At 39.3% G+C, this 14,624-nt stretch overlaps 1 protein-coding gene across 1 annotated transcript in view; it reads right to left on the bottom strand.

The window, feature by feature from the left end:
* The window catches only part of LOC122798301 (lysine--tRNA ligase-like), a 394,521-nt gene that overhangs the window by 123,537 nt on the left and 256,360 nt on the right, over positions 1-14,624 (bottom strand). Inside the window, exon 11 of the mRNA XM_044067128.1 lies at positions 6,680-6,765. Coding sequence (XP_043923063.1) covers positions 6,680-6,765 — 86 coding nt within the window. The remainder of the gene's footprint in view (positions 1-6,679; positions 6,766-14,624) is intronic.

Here is a 14,624-nt window from a genome sequence, read left to right as displayed (position 1 = left end):
TCACAAGGGATGGCTTGCACCTGTCACCCCTGGGCTTCCGGATATTGGCAAAGGCTCCTGCCGCCCCCATGGTGCCTTTTTCAGGCAAGGCTCAAATGATAAACCTACCGCCCTAGACAACAAACCTGGAAAGAAGTAAGGGTAATACTGCTCAATGCCAGAAGTCTAAACCTCCAGTTGCACGCCCTCAAAGCCCTGCTCAGTATGGAGAACATCGATGTCTGTGCTGTGACTGAAACCTGGTTCAAGGCTTCCGAGAGCACCCCAGCACTATCAGGTTATACGTCATATCACGCGTTCCGGCCCCAAATCCGGACCGAACCACAAAAGGAGGGGGAGTCTCCATATGCATAAAGGATACCCACACCTCCAGGTTAGTGGCAATGCACGTAGCAGCGGAGGCCATCCAGGTGCAATTAACCATAGGTAGAACTGCCCTACAGTTTGTAGCATGCTACAGACCACCCTCTCAAACTCAGGATACCCACACAGCCTTCCTGAAGACACTGGAGAGTATGCATGTCTCTCCAAACACCATCATATTGGGTGACATCAACTACCCAAACATAGACCGGGAACATTACCCAAGACCCAACACCCTAGCCCAAAGGTTCCTGGAGTTCATACACCCAAATGCTATGGAACAACTAGTCACCATACCCACAAGAGGAGGAACTATACTAGACCTGATCATCACACATGGGGACGACATGCTCCACACCAGATGTATATCCCTCATCAGTGAGATCAGACCATATATTCATCTCACTGGAGATCCACATCCCGCCCCCAACCCCAGCAAAGGAGACCACGGTGAAGAACTTCTCAAAAGCAAACTTCACACTTCCTAAGACTGGAGTGGTACCCTTCAAGGCCTCCGAGCCAGTGGAAAACACAACCCACGCTGCTGAAACCCTTACAAATGCCTTCTACGAGCACCTTCAGGAATGTATGGATCAAGCAATCCCTAATAACATCAGGACACTTTCCACCAAAGGCAGGCGCACGGTCTGGTGGACCCCAGCCAGAAACAAACTCTACAACAAGAGGAGAAAGCTACTACATGACAGGGCTGAACTCAGTAGAACCCTTTTCACTTTCTCCCTTCAGCAAAGGTTTTTGGTGATCTTGAATGCAAAGTTGCGCAAGGACCATACCTGTATCTGCTTAAAGATCATGTCTTAGAGGTGAGAAAAGACCTTTGTTTTTTGTATAAAGGTGTTTGCATGCATTATACGACAACCAAAGGTTGTTCTGCATCCATGCATTAAAAAATAATTTTTAAAAATTGCTTCCAAATGTGGAGGACTAAATGTAGCAAGCCATGCTCACGGCATCAGCATTCAGAAGAAAGAGAAGAGAACATTGAGTAAGGAATATGATAATAAGAGTGAGAGCTAAGAAATAATTAGCTGGAACTGAAACAGGATAGTGAATGGATAATACAGGTTTAAAAAAAACTGAGTGAGGGAAACATATAAAACATACATGAAAGAGTAGTATAACCCACAAATAAGATATAGGTGGAGAACCAGTACTGTCAACAGAAGGAAAGAGAAATGGAGCAATGATGAGGCCAAGAATTTACTCATGAACAAAAATAAAATATAGAGAGAAAATTAGGAAGGCGAGTGTTCCATTGCTCTCACTTTTCCCTCTCTTCCAAGTTTGTGTAGTCTCAGTATTGGCGTCTATCTAATTTGGAGGAATGGAATTTGCTTGCATGTCAAGGGTGCAAGGGAGCTTGGCCCCAATGCAAACAAAAGTATTTTTAAGTTTTGCTACCGCAAGAATATTGCTGTTTTGACCAGTGACATCTTAAGGTTTTAGAGGTTTTTGGTATGATTAATTACATTGAGTAAACAAGATTTTTATAGTGGATTCAAAGTGGTCCGCACAAACACTTGGTTCTTGGACCAGCACACCTCTCTGGTTAACAGACAGACTGCAGACAAACATAAACTAATGAAATATATCCACGAGAATGCCTAATAAATACCACAATGTGGGACCAAGAGGCAGGGTAATCCTTTAAGCACATTTTGAATGATGAACATGAAGCAAATGTCAAATTGGGGGAAGAGCTTTATTCTAGTTATTAGTTATAATTGTGCAGAAAGTTTAAAGGCAGTATATTGTTTTGTATCTTGAGTGCTTTCAGTGTCTGTCATGAAGGAGTTCATTTTATCCTGACAAATCTTAATAATCTCATCCTGCTCATATTCACTTTTAAGTTATGTTTTAAAGTTCATTTGTGGGCTTCATTTAAGGTTTTTTTGTACATCTTCTTTGTTGTTGTAATTGAAGTCATATCAACTGTATCTGCTTATTTAGACTTGAATGACTACTAGACTGTTTAGTATGTCATATCTATAGGATGTGAACAAATGTAGATTCACAACTAGAGCTCTTTGGGACTCACTGATTCACTTTATACATTGTTATTAAATTCCTTCAGGTTTTCCACCCCAGATTCTTTCTCATTCTGACAGCTATTAAGGCATTGTGCTGTTTTTAACTTGCTTATTACTTTTTTGTAATAAAATGTGTTTAAGAGGCTTGCTAAAGTCTGAGCAAGCTTTGTTGGTCTGCAACCCTTTGTGTAAAGGCATGCACGAGTTGTAACTGTCCTTCCTGGACTAAAGCTGTGCTGGTGATATTTGTTATGCACAGCATGGTAAATTTTAGATTTCCCCTGATATACATATATTTTCCTTTAGTTTTCTAACTTCCTTGAAAATAGTAATTGATCTACAAGTTCTCATTTTGTGACAGACCCCACTATACACCAGTAACACTACTGCTTCCTTCAACTTTTGCGTAATCTCTCTTGATTTTAGACTTTGATTAAATAAAATGGTGGACGTCAGATGTAACATCACTTACTGGTTCAAGCCTCTGTTATTAATTCTTGCATTTCCAGATACATTACTCCTTACTTTATTTTTGTTTAAGCCTTAGAACATCTCCATTTTTTATTATTATTATAGCTATCTGAATACAAGCGTTGTTGGTTTTTGCCATACCTGCTGTTCTACTGTTTGCCCACACTCAAAATATTTTGTAAAATAGTTCCCCATATTTTATTTAGCATTAGTAGTCCTCCAGTAACTGATAAGTCTACTTGCCTCTTAAATTACCCCTCTATGCTTTGACTCGAGTTGTAAATGTAGAAGCTGTTTTATTAATTACTTGTAGCATTACTGCCAGTGCATACGAACAGTATTTATTTTGTTTTAAACTGTTATGACCCCAATAGTTTTCAGTAACTACCTGTATATTTGTCTGAATCTTTTTTGTAAAACATTTTTTTATTTTTGAAAGGATTTCAGTTCTTTTTTTTACTTATTTTGTCCATTTCTGTTTTCTATTATTACATTTATCTTGCTTTTTTCTAAGATGTCCAAGTTTTAATTTAATTAGGTCCAAAACTTTTGTTATGTTTGCAAAATGGTTATTTTTTCTTGCATTCCCATCCTTTAACCATGCTACTAATTTTCCCATAATTTGTGACTATGGGTATAATTTTCGTTCTTCTGTAATCTCCAAATAATCCTTGTGATACTTATAAAATACAAACATGGTCAATATTATTCATTGGAGGTAGAACTATGTAACTTGCCATGCACTTGTTTTTATTTAACAAAACAGTATCTGCTGAATCATGTCTCCAGATTAGTTCACTTAGTATTAGTTCAAGGATTTTCAGTTTTTTTTAAATATTTTTCAGTTTAGAAGGCCCATTCCCTTCCCATTCTCCACTGCAGACCATTGTGTAATACGAATTTAATTTACCCATTTATTAAAGTTCTCGAATGTATGATTCCAGGCAACAGAAAAAGCAAAGAAACATATCTGCGGTCACTATCTCTTTGTTTTGATTTTTGTAAAAATCCCACAACACTATTTCCCTATCTTTTCATTTCTCGGGAAACTCTTTAAATGGATGGGCTTTCTTTAATTTTCTGACCTGTGACTTTTTTACCCTCCTTCATATCAAAGGCAGTTCCCATCTAGCTCTTTAATTCCTCTATATATAAGATGCTCATTAGTCCCTAGCCGTGTTTCCATAACTATATTGTTTAGTAGTACTCATTTCCTGCTTGTGTGGTTTGGAGTCCAATCCCTTGAGTTCAGTTTGTTTATTCTGTTTGTTCTAGAAAGTTCAAACTCTTCAGAATAGCTCTTTGGTTTTGATCACTGAGTATGACAATTCTTAGCTGCACAGAGTGAGCACGTTTCTGGATGTCTTGGTAAAGTGCTAAGTTGTATCATTTAGGAAGCTGGAAGAAATCAAAGGTGGCCAGTTAGTTTCATTTAGGAACTGCTGAAACCTGTGAATGGTAATGAGAGCTGCCATTGGTGATAAGGCAGGATGGAGTTGTTCCGAGTAACAAAAGTTAGGGAACAATCACTATGTTAGGCATATTGCATGGTTTAAAAATATTAGTAGGGATCTAGTGAAGACCTTGTCCAAAGGTTCAGTAGACCAGGTTCTTTAACCTACCCTAGTGTGAAAGGTGATGTCTTGCAGAAGACATACAGGGTTAGAGCTGCAACTGCATAGGGAGTATAATGTTTCATAAATTGAGTAATGAAGTCACTCATGATGAGCATGATTTCAGTTTTATTGGAGATATCTATCCAGTTTAATTTTTTTGGGAAGGACGTCTTGGCTGGAGGTAGACCTGGCCCATTAGATCCAGGACGTATTGCGGGCATATCCTTCCCCTGCAGATGTTAATGTTTTTCTTCATAGCAGGGATTCATGACAATATGACAAAATCACTCACACTAAGCCCACTACCATTGACACAACAGCAGTGATGTTCTCATAACACTAATACAAACAAAAAAAAGCTTTTTGCAGAGGGACAAGCTTGTCTCTGTATGTTGCATCTGGCGGCTTTGCACCCTAACCTAACTTACTTAAATATACTTTTTCATGGTCTCACAATTATGAGGAAATGGCAGATTCCATAAAGGTGATATGTGATCCCTAACACTTTTGGTAGTATTCTGACTTGATTCTTACCTTTGATGGAAATTGGCTTGGCTTAAAATGTGACCCACAAATGCAACTAGTGTAGTACTTACCTTAGAACCAGTGATATTAATGAAGAGAAATGTATAAAATCAAATCATTTCTAAGCACAGACATTGTCTGTACCTGCAAAAAACTACTAAGACATAAAAGACACAAAATATTAAAGACAATCTTCAACTAGAACAAGGCAGATAAACAGAAACATTTCATATATGCTATCTGATAACCAGATTTCAGTGTTACCGCCCTCAGTATTAAAGCTTGTAAACAAACAGCATGCTTGAATTCAAAGCAGTAGTGCATTTATTTTGATGCAAAGAATGCAAGGCCACTCCACTGCACTTTCATGTTTGTAAACTTCTTCTTCTTCTTTCGGCTTTTTCCCAGTCAGGGGTCGCCACAGCGGATCACCTTGTCCGCACATTGAATGGCAGTGGAGTTTTACGGTGTCGAGTTGCCAGCCGGCCCAACCTTCCACAGAAGGCACACTCACACGCACACCTAGGGCCAATTTAGAGTGTCCAATCCACCTGCAGCATGTCTTTGGGATGTGGGAGGAAACAGGCACACCGGGAAACCCGCCGACCACAGGGAGGACATGCAAACTCAAGGCACCCCAGGAGAACTTCCATGTTTGTAAACAATATCCTGAAAAGTTTATGTCAATATCTAATAAACTGGTTGAACCAGGCAGGCCACAGTGACAGCATGCAATTTGTATAAGCCTACACTTAAGTGAAATTCTTGAGCTTTGTTCCCCAAACTGCTGATATTCAAGAGTATGCCTTCTAGCTTTTCAGCCTTGGTCCGACAGTGTTTGAGGTGTGTAACAGAACTTTGAGAAGACTTTGGTTTAGAAGGCCACTTGCTTTCATAAACAAAAAATGCTTAATATGCAGGTTTTTGGCAGGGCACTAGAGCAGACATTCTCTTGTAATTTTTCCCTAAAAGAAGTTGTTTTAATTTCTGTTTAATTGCACATGTTTTGCATTCAGAAATAACTTTGGAAGAACTCACACTGACTGCAATAGGTATGCATACTGCATATGGTTAATCAACGTTCTGTATTATAAAGGAGTCTAGGCCTTTCAGTCCAAATGCAACTTTCCTAAATAGACAAATGTAGTTGAAAAAAACAATATTTCTGCACAAGAATGTTTTTTTTATCTAGACTGTTATAGTCAACCATGAGGTCATTGCACTGTAGGAATGAGTGGAAAAAAACCCTCCTAGTGACCCACATCTTCTGGCTAGTTGTTTGGTGGTTTTACTGATTTTAGAATTTGTTAAAACTGGATTTAGTGAAACATCCTGCTTCTGTTATGAATAATTTACTTTTGTTGGCAGCTTTTGGAGTACTATATGTGACTGGACAGTGGTATTAGTAACTCTCATAGAAGGTTGAAATATATCTGGTAATGCTTAATTAGTATTTTATGGTAAAATAAGAATATGTCATACTTAGAAAAAGAAAAAAGTAACAACAAGCATTAAAACATGCCACCATATTTTCTGACTACTTCTTGGTTCATACAGAATGTAGTGCTTACATCATAATTTTGAAAGCTATGTGTCAGACAGCCCCTGCTTACTCATATCAAAGGAATTATGCAATGCAGTGCAGATACCTACCACTTGGCCAAAGGACACATAATTTGTGGATGGTCACAGATGAAGGTTGGATTTGTGCAAGTAACTTCAAGAAACTCGCCAACCAGCTGAAACATAAACAAGAAACAAGGGTATGTTTACTTTAAAAATCTAAAATGCCAGTGGAAAAGAAATATTAGTAATATTTGTATACAGGAAAGTATGTCATATTTGTAACTGAAAGAATAATTGTGAGCATTTATCTTATAAATATTTATATGGTAACACTAATGCACAGTTATGGGTTATACTGCATGTTTCCAATCCACCAGGCCACAGATAACAGTGCCTTCACTACCTGAGAAGCAGTGACATTCGAGAGTACCCATGCAATAGTAGGCATACCTCTGAAAAGATTAAGAACGGGATTAAATTTTGGTTGTTGTCTTTTGGCTTTTCCTGGTTAAGGGTCGCCACAGCGGAACTCTGGTCCACTAATGATTGGCAGTAGATTTTGACGAATGCCGAGGTGCCAGCTCAATGTTCAACCTTCAACGAAGGCACGCCCATTTACGCATGTCTTTCGAACACCCACCCAACCACGGGGAGGACATGCAGACTCCACAGAGAAGGCACTACCTGCACTTCAGCCAAGAATCAAACGGGAGAACCTCTTGCTGTGAGGCAACAACCCTACCGCTGCACCACCGCGGATGTTGACTGATGTACTAAGAAAATGCCCATGGTTCAAACGGCTGGGGTAATTTGCAGTACGGTGTCTATTCATGTTTGTGGGCCTTGTTATACATTACAATTAGGTGATTACAGGCATCTCCGTACACACATCCACATTTAAGTAAATTATTCTGTTAATCTGTGTAGTTTAAATGAGTAGAATTTAAATGAATACTTATTAGAGTAAAACCTTAAAAGGTATAAATGGATCTTCCCACAAAAAATCAATATATAAACAGTCAAGGAGTAGTGTTTTTATCACTCAGCATAAATCATGTACATAAAATAGCTGAAATGTAAACTATGCACACAAAATATTTGAAACATGAAATGGTATCGCTTCACCGGATTGTGTCACAGTAGATGTGACATTTGTGTTTTGAAATTTGCAGCATAAATGTTACTGACTTGCCCACATCAAGTACAACAGAATATAAAAAAAGACTCTGTTAAAATTGGAGTTGGTTTAAAATTTGCAGTTACATTTAATTAGTTTCACAGTGGCAAAAAATAACTTATAAATGCAGCTTAGCACATCAGAGAACTTGTTTCATTTATTCAGCCATCCTGTTTATTACAGTTCCCTTAAACTTTTTTCCTGATGTTTGATTCTTTTTACTGCAGTGATGTGATTTTCATGCGTTCACCGTGTATCTGCCAACATTAACATGAACAAGTACAGTTCTGTATCTTTCTTTGAATCTACTATTTTACTTGCTGTCTCGTGTTTCTCCCCAAAACATACTATTTGTATAAATCTCTGTTATGTGCATTGTATCACATTTCTCTCATTTTCCTTCATCTTAATTACTTACAGAGTTAGTTTTTAGTCTTGGAGAATTTAGAGAATTTGGCATTGAGTTTTCCTGAATTTTTACTAAATGTAGAGAAGTGCCTATATGGATACTTCATGTAAGCGCTTCACACAGCAGCATAAAATGTTTAACTGAACATGTCTTTGACTTAATGGGCAAAATGGCTGTCTAATAGAGCAAGCATGGTAGTGGCTGCTAGTTATCAAGTATCTTTGGATGTTCATAGGTTCATAGGTTCATAGGTTTATACTAGGCTATCTGCCCTAAGGCATTTATAAGCCTAGCCCAAATTTTTGTGGCTTACGCCACCCCTTATATGAAAAAATACTGTGCCCATTAGTTTGTTGTGCCTCTGTCCAGCAGTGACACAGAGATGATTCCCGGGGTAAACCTACGATCTCCCATCCACAGGTCAAGATTTCTCTTGAACAGAGCCAGCGAGGTGCTCTGCCTCACATGGACCGGGATTTTATTCCACAGCATAGGGAGTCTCTGAGTGATAAATCTATCCCTCCAGCACGTCCTATTTATATCCGTGCTAAGGTTTAAGTTGCTTGCTCTAGTGGTTTTGGTGGATTTGGATTTTTTGAGGTGGAGCATGTCCATTAATTCCGGGTTGGACATGGCCTTGTATGTCAGGCACATGTCACCTCTGAGCAGATGGTATGTGACTGAATAGAGCTGGAGTTTCTTCAATCTGGCAGCATATGACAGATTTTGGAGTCCCTTTATCCTTTTGGTGAGGAACTTTTGGGGTCTTTCCAATTTCTGCAGATGTCGGGTGAGATACATCCCGAATGGGGCATTGTACTCGATCATTGGTCTGATAAGTGAAGAGTACAGGGGAACAATGACCTCACTAGATCTGGATGTGAATCCCTTCATGATCAGGTGGGCAATGTAGAAGGTCTTTCTAACCACTTTAGCAACATGAGTGTCAAAAGAAAGGCCACTGTCAACCTGGGTCCCCAGGTCCCTGATAACCTCTTCTGTGCTTAGTGGATTGCCACCTATATGATAGCTTGGGGTTACCTTGTTTTTCCCGAAGGGTATGACTATACATTTTTTGGCGTTTAACTTCAGGCCATGGCTCTGGCACCAGCTATCTGTTTCCGTGAGTCCCTTCTGAAGGATATCCGTGTCCGATGCACTTTCCACTATGGCGCCCAGTTTGCAAGTCATCTGCAAACTTTGTCAGCCAAAGTCCTCCCATGTTGGCCTGTACTTCTGAGAAGTAGATGCCGAACAATAGGGGGCCAAGGACCGAGCCCTGTGGGACACCATATGTGACCGGCTTGGAGTCTGACATAGCGCCAGCAACTCTAACCCTGTGGGTTCTGTCCTTAAGCCAGTTTGCAACCCATCTTGTGACATATGGGTTTACATTTAAGCTGGTAAGTTTTTCTACAATACCCGAGTGGGGTATTGTGTCGAAAGCCTTTGCAAGGTCAAGGTAGGCTGTATGGACTGCCTTTCCCTCATCAATGGCCTTGGTGACTGTTTTGAAGAAGTCAACCAAGTTCAAAAGGCATGATCTTCCCTTGACGAAGCCAAACTGGGTCGGGTCCAATGTCCAATGTCTGCAATGTTAGTCTTCACTTTGTTATTTCTGTTTTTTTTTTTTTTTTTTTTTTTTTTGCAGCAGTTTTTTAGTTCTATTAGTTTGCATTATTTGTTATGATATGTCGTCTTTGTTGTGTTCTCTATATGTATCTTGTTGACCAGGGCACTAAATCTATGTCAGTCTAGTTAAATACTACATCTTCATAGCTCTACTTTTGAATCCTTGAGTATCAAAAATCATAGTGCTCACCTTTAAAAACACAGCAGAGGATCAAAAACAGCAGAACTTTCTTATTTTCACAATAGAAGGCCTTTATATACTACACCCTTCTGTACCCATGCGCTACCGCATAGGTGGCAGTCTGCTTAATGCTGAATATGTGATAAGAGACCTTGGGACCCAGGTGGATAGTAGTCTCTCCTTTGATAATCACATCACCACAGTAGTCAGGAAATCCTTCTACATGGCACACCTCATCACAAAAGGGTTCTCATCCAGGAAAAAAGATGTCATTGTTCCCCTCTACTCGACACTCATTAGACCCATTATAGAGTACAACACCCCTTTTTGAGTGTACCTCACAAGACAACTGCAACAGCTGGAAAGGCCACAGAAGCACCTCACAAAGAGGATTACTGGCCTCAAACAGATGCCCTACACTGACCATCTCAAAAAACTCCAGCTTTACTCCATAGCATATTGCCTACTCCGAGGTGATCTCTGCTTAACATATAAAGCTATGTCAAACCCAGAGCTGTTGGACATGCTACACCTAAAGAAATCCCAATCCCTCTGAACTACACACTCTAGGGACCTAAACCTTGTCACCACAATAAACAGGACATGCTGGAGGGATAGATTCCTGTCCCAGAGACTTCCCATATTCTGGAATAAGCTACCCATCTATGTCAAGCAAAGTTCCTCATTAGCACTCTTCAAGAAAAATCTTGGTGAGTGGATGGAAAATGTGAAACACACCCCAGGGATCACTTCTGTGGCTCTGCCCGACAGGGGCACAGGAAAATAACTTTCTTGGGGGGAGTAAGCCAGGGAACCTTGTTGGCTAGGCTTACTTAGGCCGTTGGGCTGGTACCTACCTATGAACCTATGACCCTATGAACACCCTATATACTTTGTGATAGGGGAGCTTTGCATAGCCTTAGTCTATTTACTTAATAAGGTATGTACACACAAATGGGTCTGATTTTATGAGAACAACAGTAAATCTAGGAGGAGCAAGGCTACATTCGAGGCCCCAAATCATAGAACTATGTGAGTATTGTAACAGTTGTGAGGTATGTTCACCACAACGTTCCACTTCCTTTCATCAGATATGTGGCTGTCATTTTCTTGCTTAAAACCTTTAAAAGCAGTAGCTGTGAGAAGGTTCTGGATTGTGACTTTACCTACTCATAGTCCTTGTCTTTACTAGGACTGCATGACGAAAGGTGTACCTTGGACTTCTAGTAGTTGGTTAATGCTATTTAGATTCACGTTATTGAGAGGTTGTCACACTGATTTTTTTAACCATGTTTTTCATGGGTCTGTATTTCCATACTGAATGGTAAAAATGTCGAATGCTCACATGAGCAAAAACGCAGGAAAACAAACTTTTTTGGGGGGTCGCGGTACACTGAGGATTGGAATATTTGCCATTTCCTCACTGTAGTGCGACCTCGGAGTTGGAATATATATTTAGTGGGGGGGAGCAGTGCAGCCCCGCACAATAGCAAGTTTGTTTTTGTACAGTTTCGCTCGTGTGAGTGTTCGACATTTTTACCATTCGATATGGTAATATAGACCCGTTTTTCATGTTCCAAAGTACAGTGATCATCAGATATATATTGGAAGGAGCTGTGCTGAGAATCAGCTGAAGCTTACTAGACAGTGGTACAGTTTTTATTTTATTTTCTTGTTTGTTTTTTGGTTCAATGGATTTTAAACTTCATAGAGGTGCTATTCATTAGTGCTTACTGCTCAGGATACACTGTCAGTTATGATTTATGATCTATGGTGATCAGTAGATTTGCCTTGATTTATATTTTTTGTGGTTGCCCATTAGATTGCTGTTCACAACTTTTTCTACTTTGACTTTGGTACTCTCTGAGTTCACTTTTAGTGTACAGTACAAGTTTTAAAATTTTTATGAATACACCTGTTTCAAGATATTAATATTTTGTAATTTTCATTTTCTGCTTGTTTTCATTCAGTTCTAAAAACTTTTACTTGCTTCTGTCAGGCTCGATTGTCAGCTTTTTTTAAGTAATCATAATGTGTCCCTTCTATTGCAGGGACGTCATGCCTATAAATGTTCTGAAAAGCAATGGAACTGTTTATCACCGAGAAAGTTAGAAAGAGGTAATAAGACAAAACAAATTGTGTTTAATGTCCAGAAGTGGCCCAACCCTGTCTACTAATTACTGCAGGTATACCTTTTGCTTCAGTAACGTTAACTAGTTCCACATTGCAAGTAACAGAGAAATGGGCAACACACCTCTGAACTCTCTCTTTAGCTTTTTGCAGAAACTACACAGGTTTGTGTCCTTTATTTTGTTTATGCCATGTTGGCCTCATTTCTGCTTTACAAACCACACTTTCAGTAGGGAGACATTCAATGTCTGACAGCATTTGTTGCCAGGAGAAAATGGAATGTGCATTATGCAAATTGCGACTTATACAAAGCAACATGATATAGTAGAGTTGAAGTGCAACAGCCACACTACCTTTTTCATTTTTTGAGTGATAACCCTGCATTAAATAACCTTCAGTGTAAAAGAAAACACACTACTTCACATTTCCACTCCATTAATGGTTACATTTGAATATTGGGAAGCAACCGGTATTATCGTGCAAATGTGGTTGCGATAATACGTAAATACCCATATCTATTATTGACTGAGCTTGGAATCGACAGAGGTTAATGGTGGATAATTTAACACCTTTGAATATACCTAACGAGAGGTTGGAACTGCAGATTCCTTCTTTTTTACTGTCCATCAGGATACCCTAGAGCATTTCTGGAAAAGCTGTACTTACTGACCTAATACCTCAGTGACCCAGTGGTTAATCTTTGAGGATTTCAGAGCTGGGGTCAGTGGTGAGACTTACGAAGTTACCATGGGACTACCTGTTTAACTGAGAGCTTCTGCTGTAACCCATAAATCCAGTTGTCCATTAGACTTGGTCACAATTTAGTTTTGGGACCAGAGATTTGGTGGAACCTAGTCAGATCATTATTTTGTCCATTTCAGCCTTGGCCTTCACTGGTCTCAGTTCCCTGATTATAGAACTGATCAAATTTAGAGATTTTTAATTCTGTAAATTCAGAAATCTTGTGTCCAGTCCTTGACCTGTCCCATGAAGAAGTCACTGGATGCAATTCAAATGCATTAATGATGGCCTATAAAAATTCCATTGCCAGTGCTCTGGACCTTGTTACACCAGTTATTGTATGCTGTAGAACCACTGACTCAGTAACAATGGTTTGACCATGAGCTGTGGTCATTGTAAAGGCTAGGGTTGAGGTTGGGCTATAGATTGGGTTAGACATAACTTCTTGAAGATAAACTTGTTCTGGATGAACATTATGTTTTTTATTCTAGTCAGACATCTCTTGGAATATGGCCACTTTTATGAAAAAAAAAAATAGAAACTTTTCTGCATCTAATTGCCAGTTATGCTATTTCAAAGGCTTGGCAGGCCATGCAGTCCAGCCTGTCTGACTAAGTGGAGATATTTTCTTTAGAAGATTCTGAAGAAGCTGGGTGATTTTTTTTTCAGACAAAATTACCAAGATAAGGCATTAATTTTCCCAGGGCTTGTTTGTTTAATGTAGCTGGTTCTCTGAGATGGGCCATTCATCCTTATACTAGGCAAGGACTGACTATCACAGTTATGAAACGGTTATGTGTATGGTTATAGCTATGTATCCAGCCAGTTGTATACTGGATCCTAGGCCAATAAGGCTCTTATTCATTTGGCTCACTTTGCTATGAGTAGTTATTCTCTGAATTGTTTGATCCTTATTGTGGACTAGAATTTTTCCTTCTCTAATAAAAGAGGCATTGATGTATCCAATCCTTAAAACTCATCTTTGGATAAAAGCTTTTTGAATAATTATCCCCAGTCTTGAATCTTCCATTTACTGAAAAGGTGATCGAGAAGATGGTTTATCTGTACCTGTGCTAACATCTGACATCATGTGGCTTATTATTTCTTTACCAGTCTAGATTTAGATCTAATCACTCCATGAAAAATACCCTCATTAGGGTGTTTAATGACCAGTTGTGTGTGGAAGATCAGCATTGGTATTCCATTCTACATGGTTTCTTGACAACAGTTGATGCAGTGGATCAGGGGATCCTTATCATGTGCCTGAAAGTGTACTGTCCATTATTAAATACCATCCTTGAGTAGTTCAACTTTTACCTCTAAGAACACAGCTAATGAGTGGTGTTGGGTGGGAATTCATCAGGCTCCTACTTGCTATATTCTAGTTTATTTCAGGGTTCAATTTTTAGTTTCTTTTTGCTCACTTTGTGCATGTTGTCACCTAGAATGGTTATTGCAGGGAAAGGTATTTTTCATTAGGCATATGCTGATGATATTCACTTATACCTCCTTAGGCATAGGCGAACTAGGCAACCGCCTAGGGTGCCTTACAATCGGCCTCGTAAAGGGCTGAATTTATGTATTTATTTATTTTAATGAATGTACTTTTGTTATTTTGCAATCTTTTCGGTGCCCTTCACTCGGAGACAGAGCGCCGAGAAGATCGCAAAATAACAAAACCATAGGGCGAAGGGAAGGGGAAAGCGCCCTCCAACTTTTATAGCATCAGGCTGGCTTCAACAAGTTAAAAAAAAAAAAAAAA

The sequence above is a fragment of the Protopterus annectens genome, chromosome 3.part1 (genome assembly GCF_019279795.1).
Source record: "Protopterus annectens isolate FY-2018-M chromosome 3.part1, PAN1.0, whole genome shotgun sequence".
Classification (NCBI taxonomy): Eukaryota; Metazoa; Chordata; order Ceratodontiformes; family Protopteridae; genus Protopterus; species Protopterus annectens.
The sequence above is the reverse complement of the archived record's forward strand: the minus strand, read 5'-3'. Positions and strand labels throughout refer to the sequence as shown.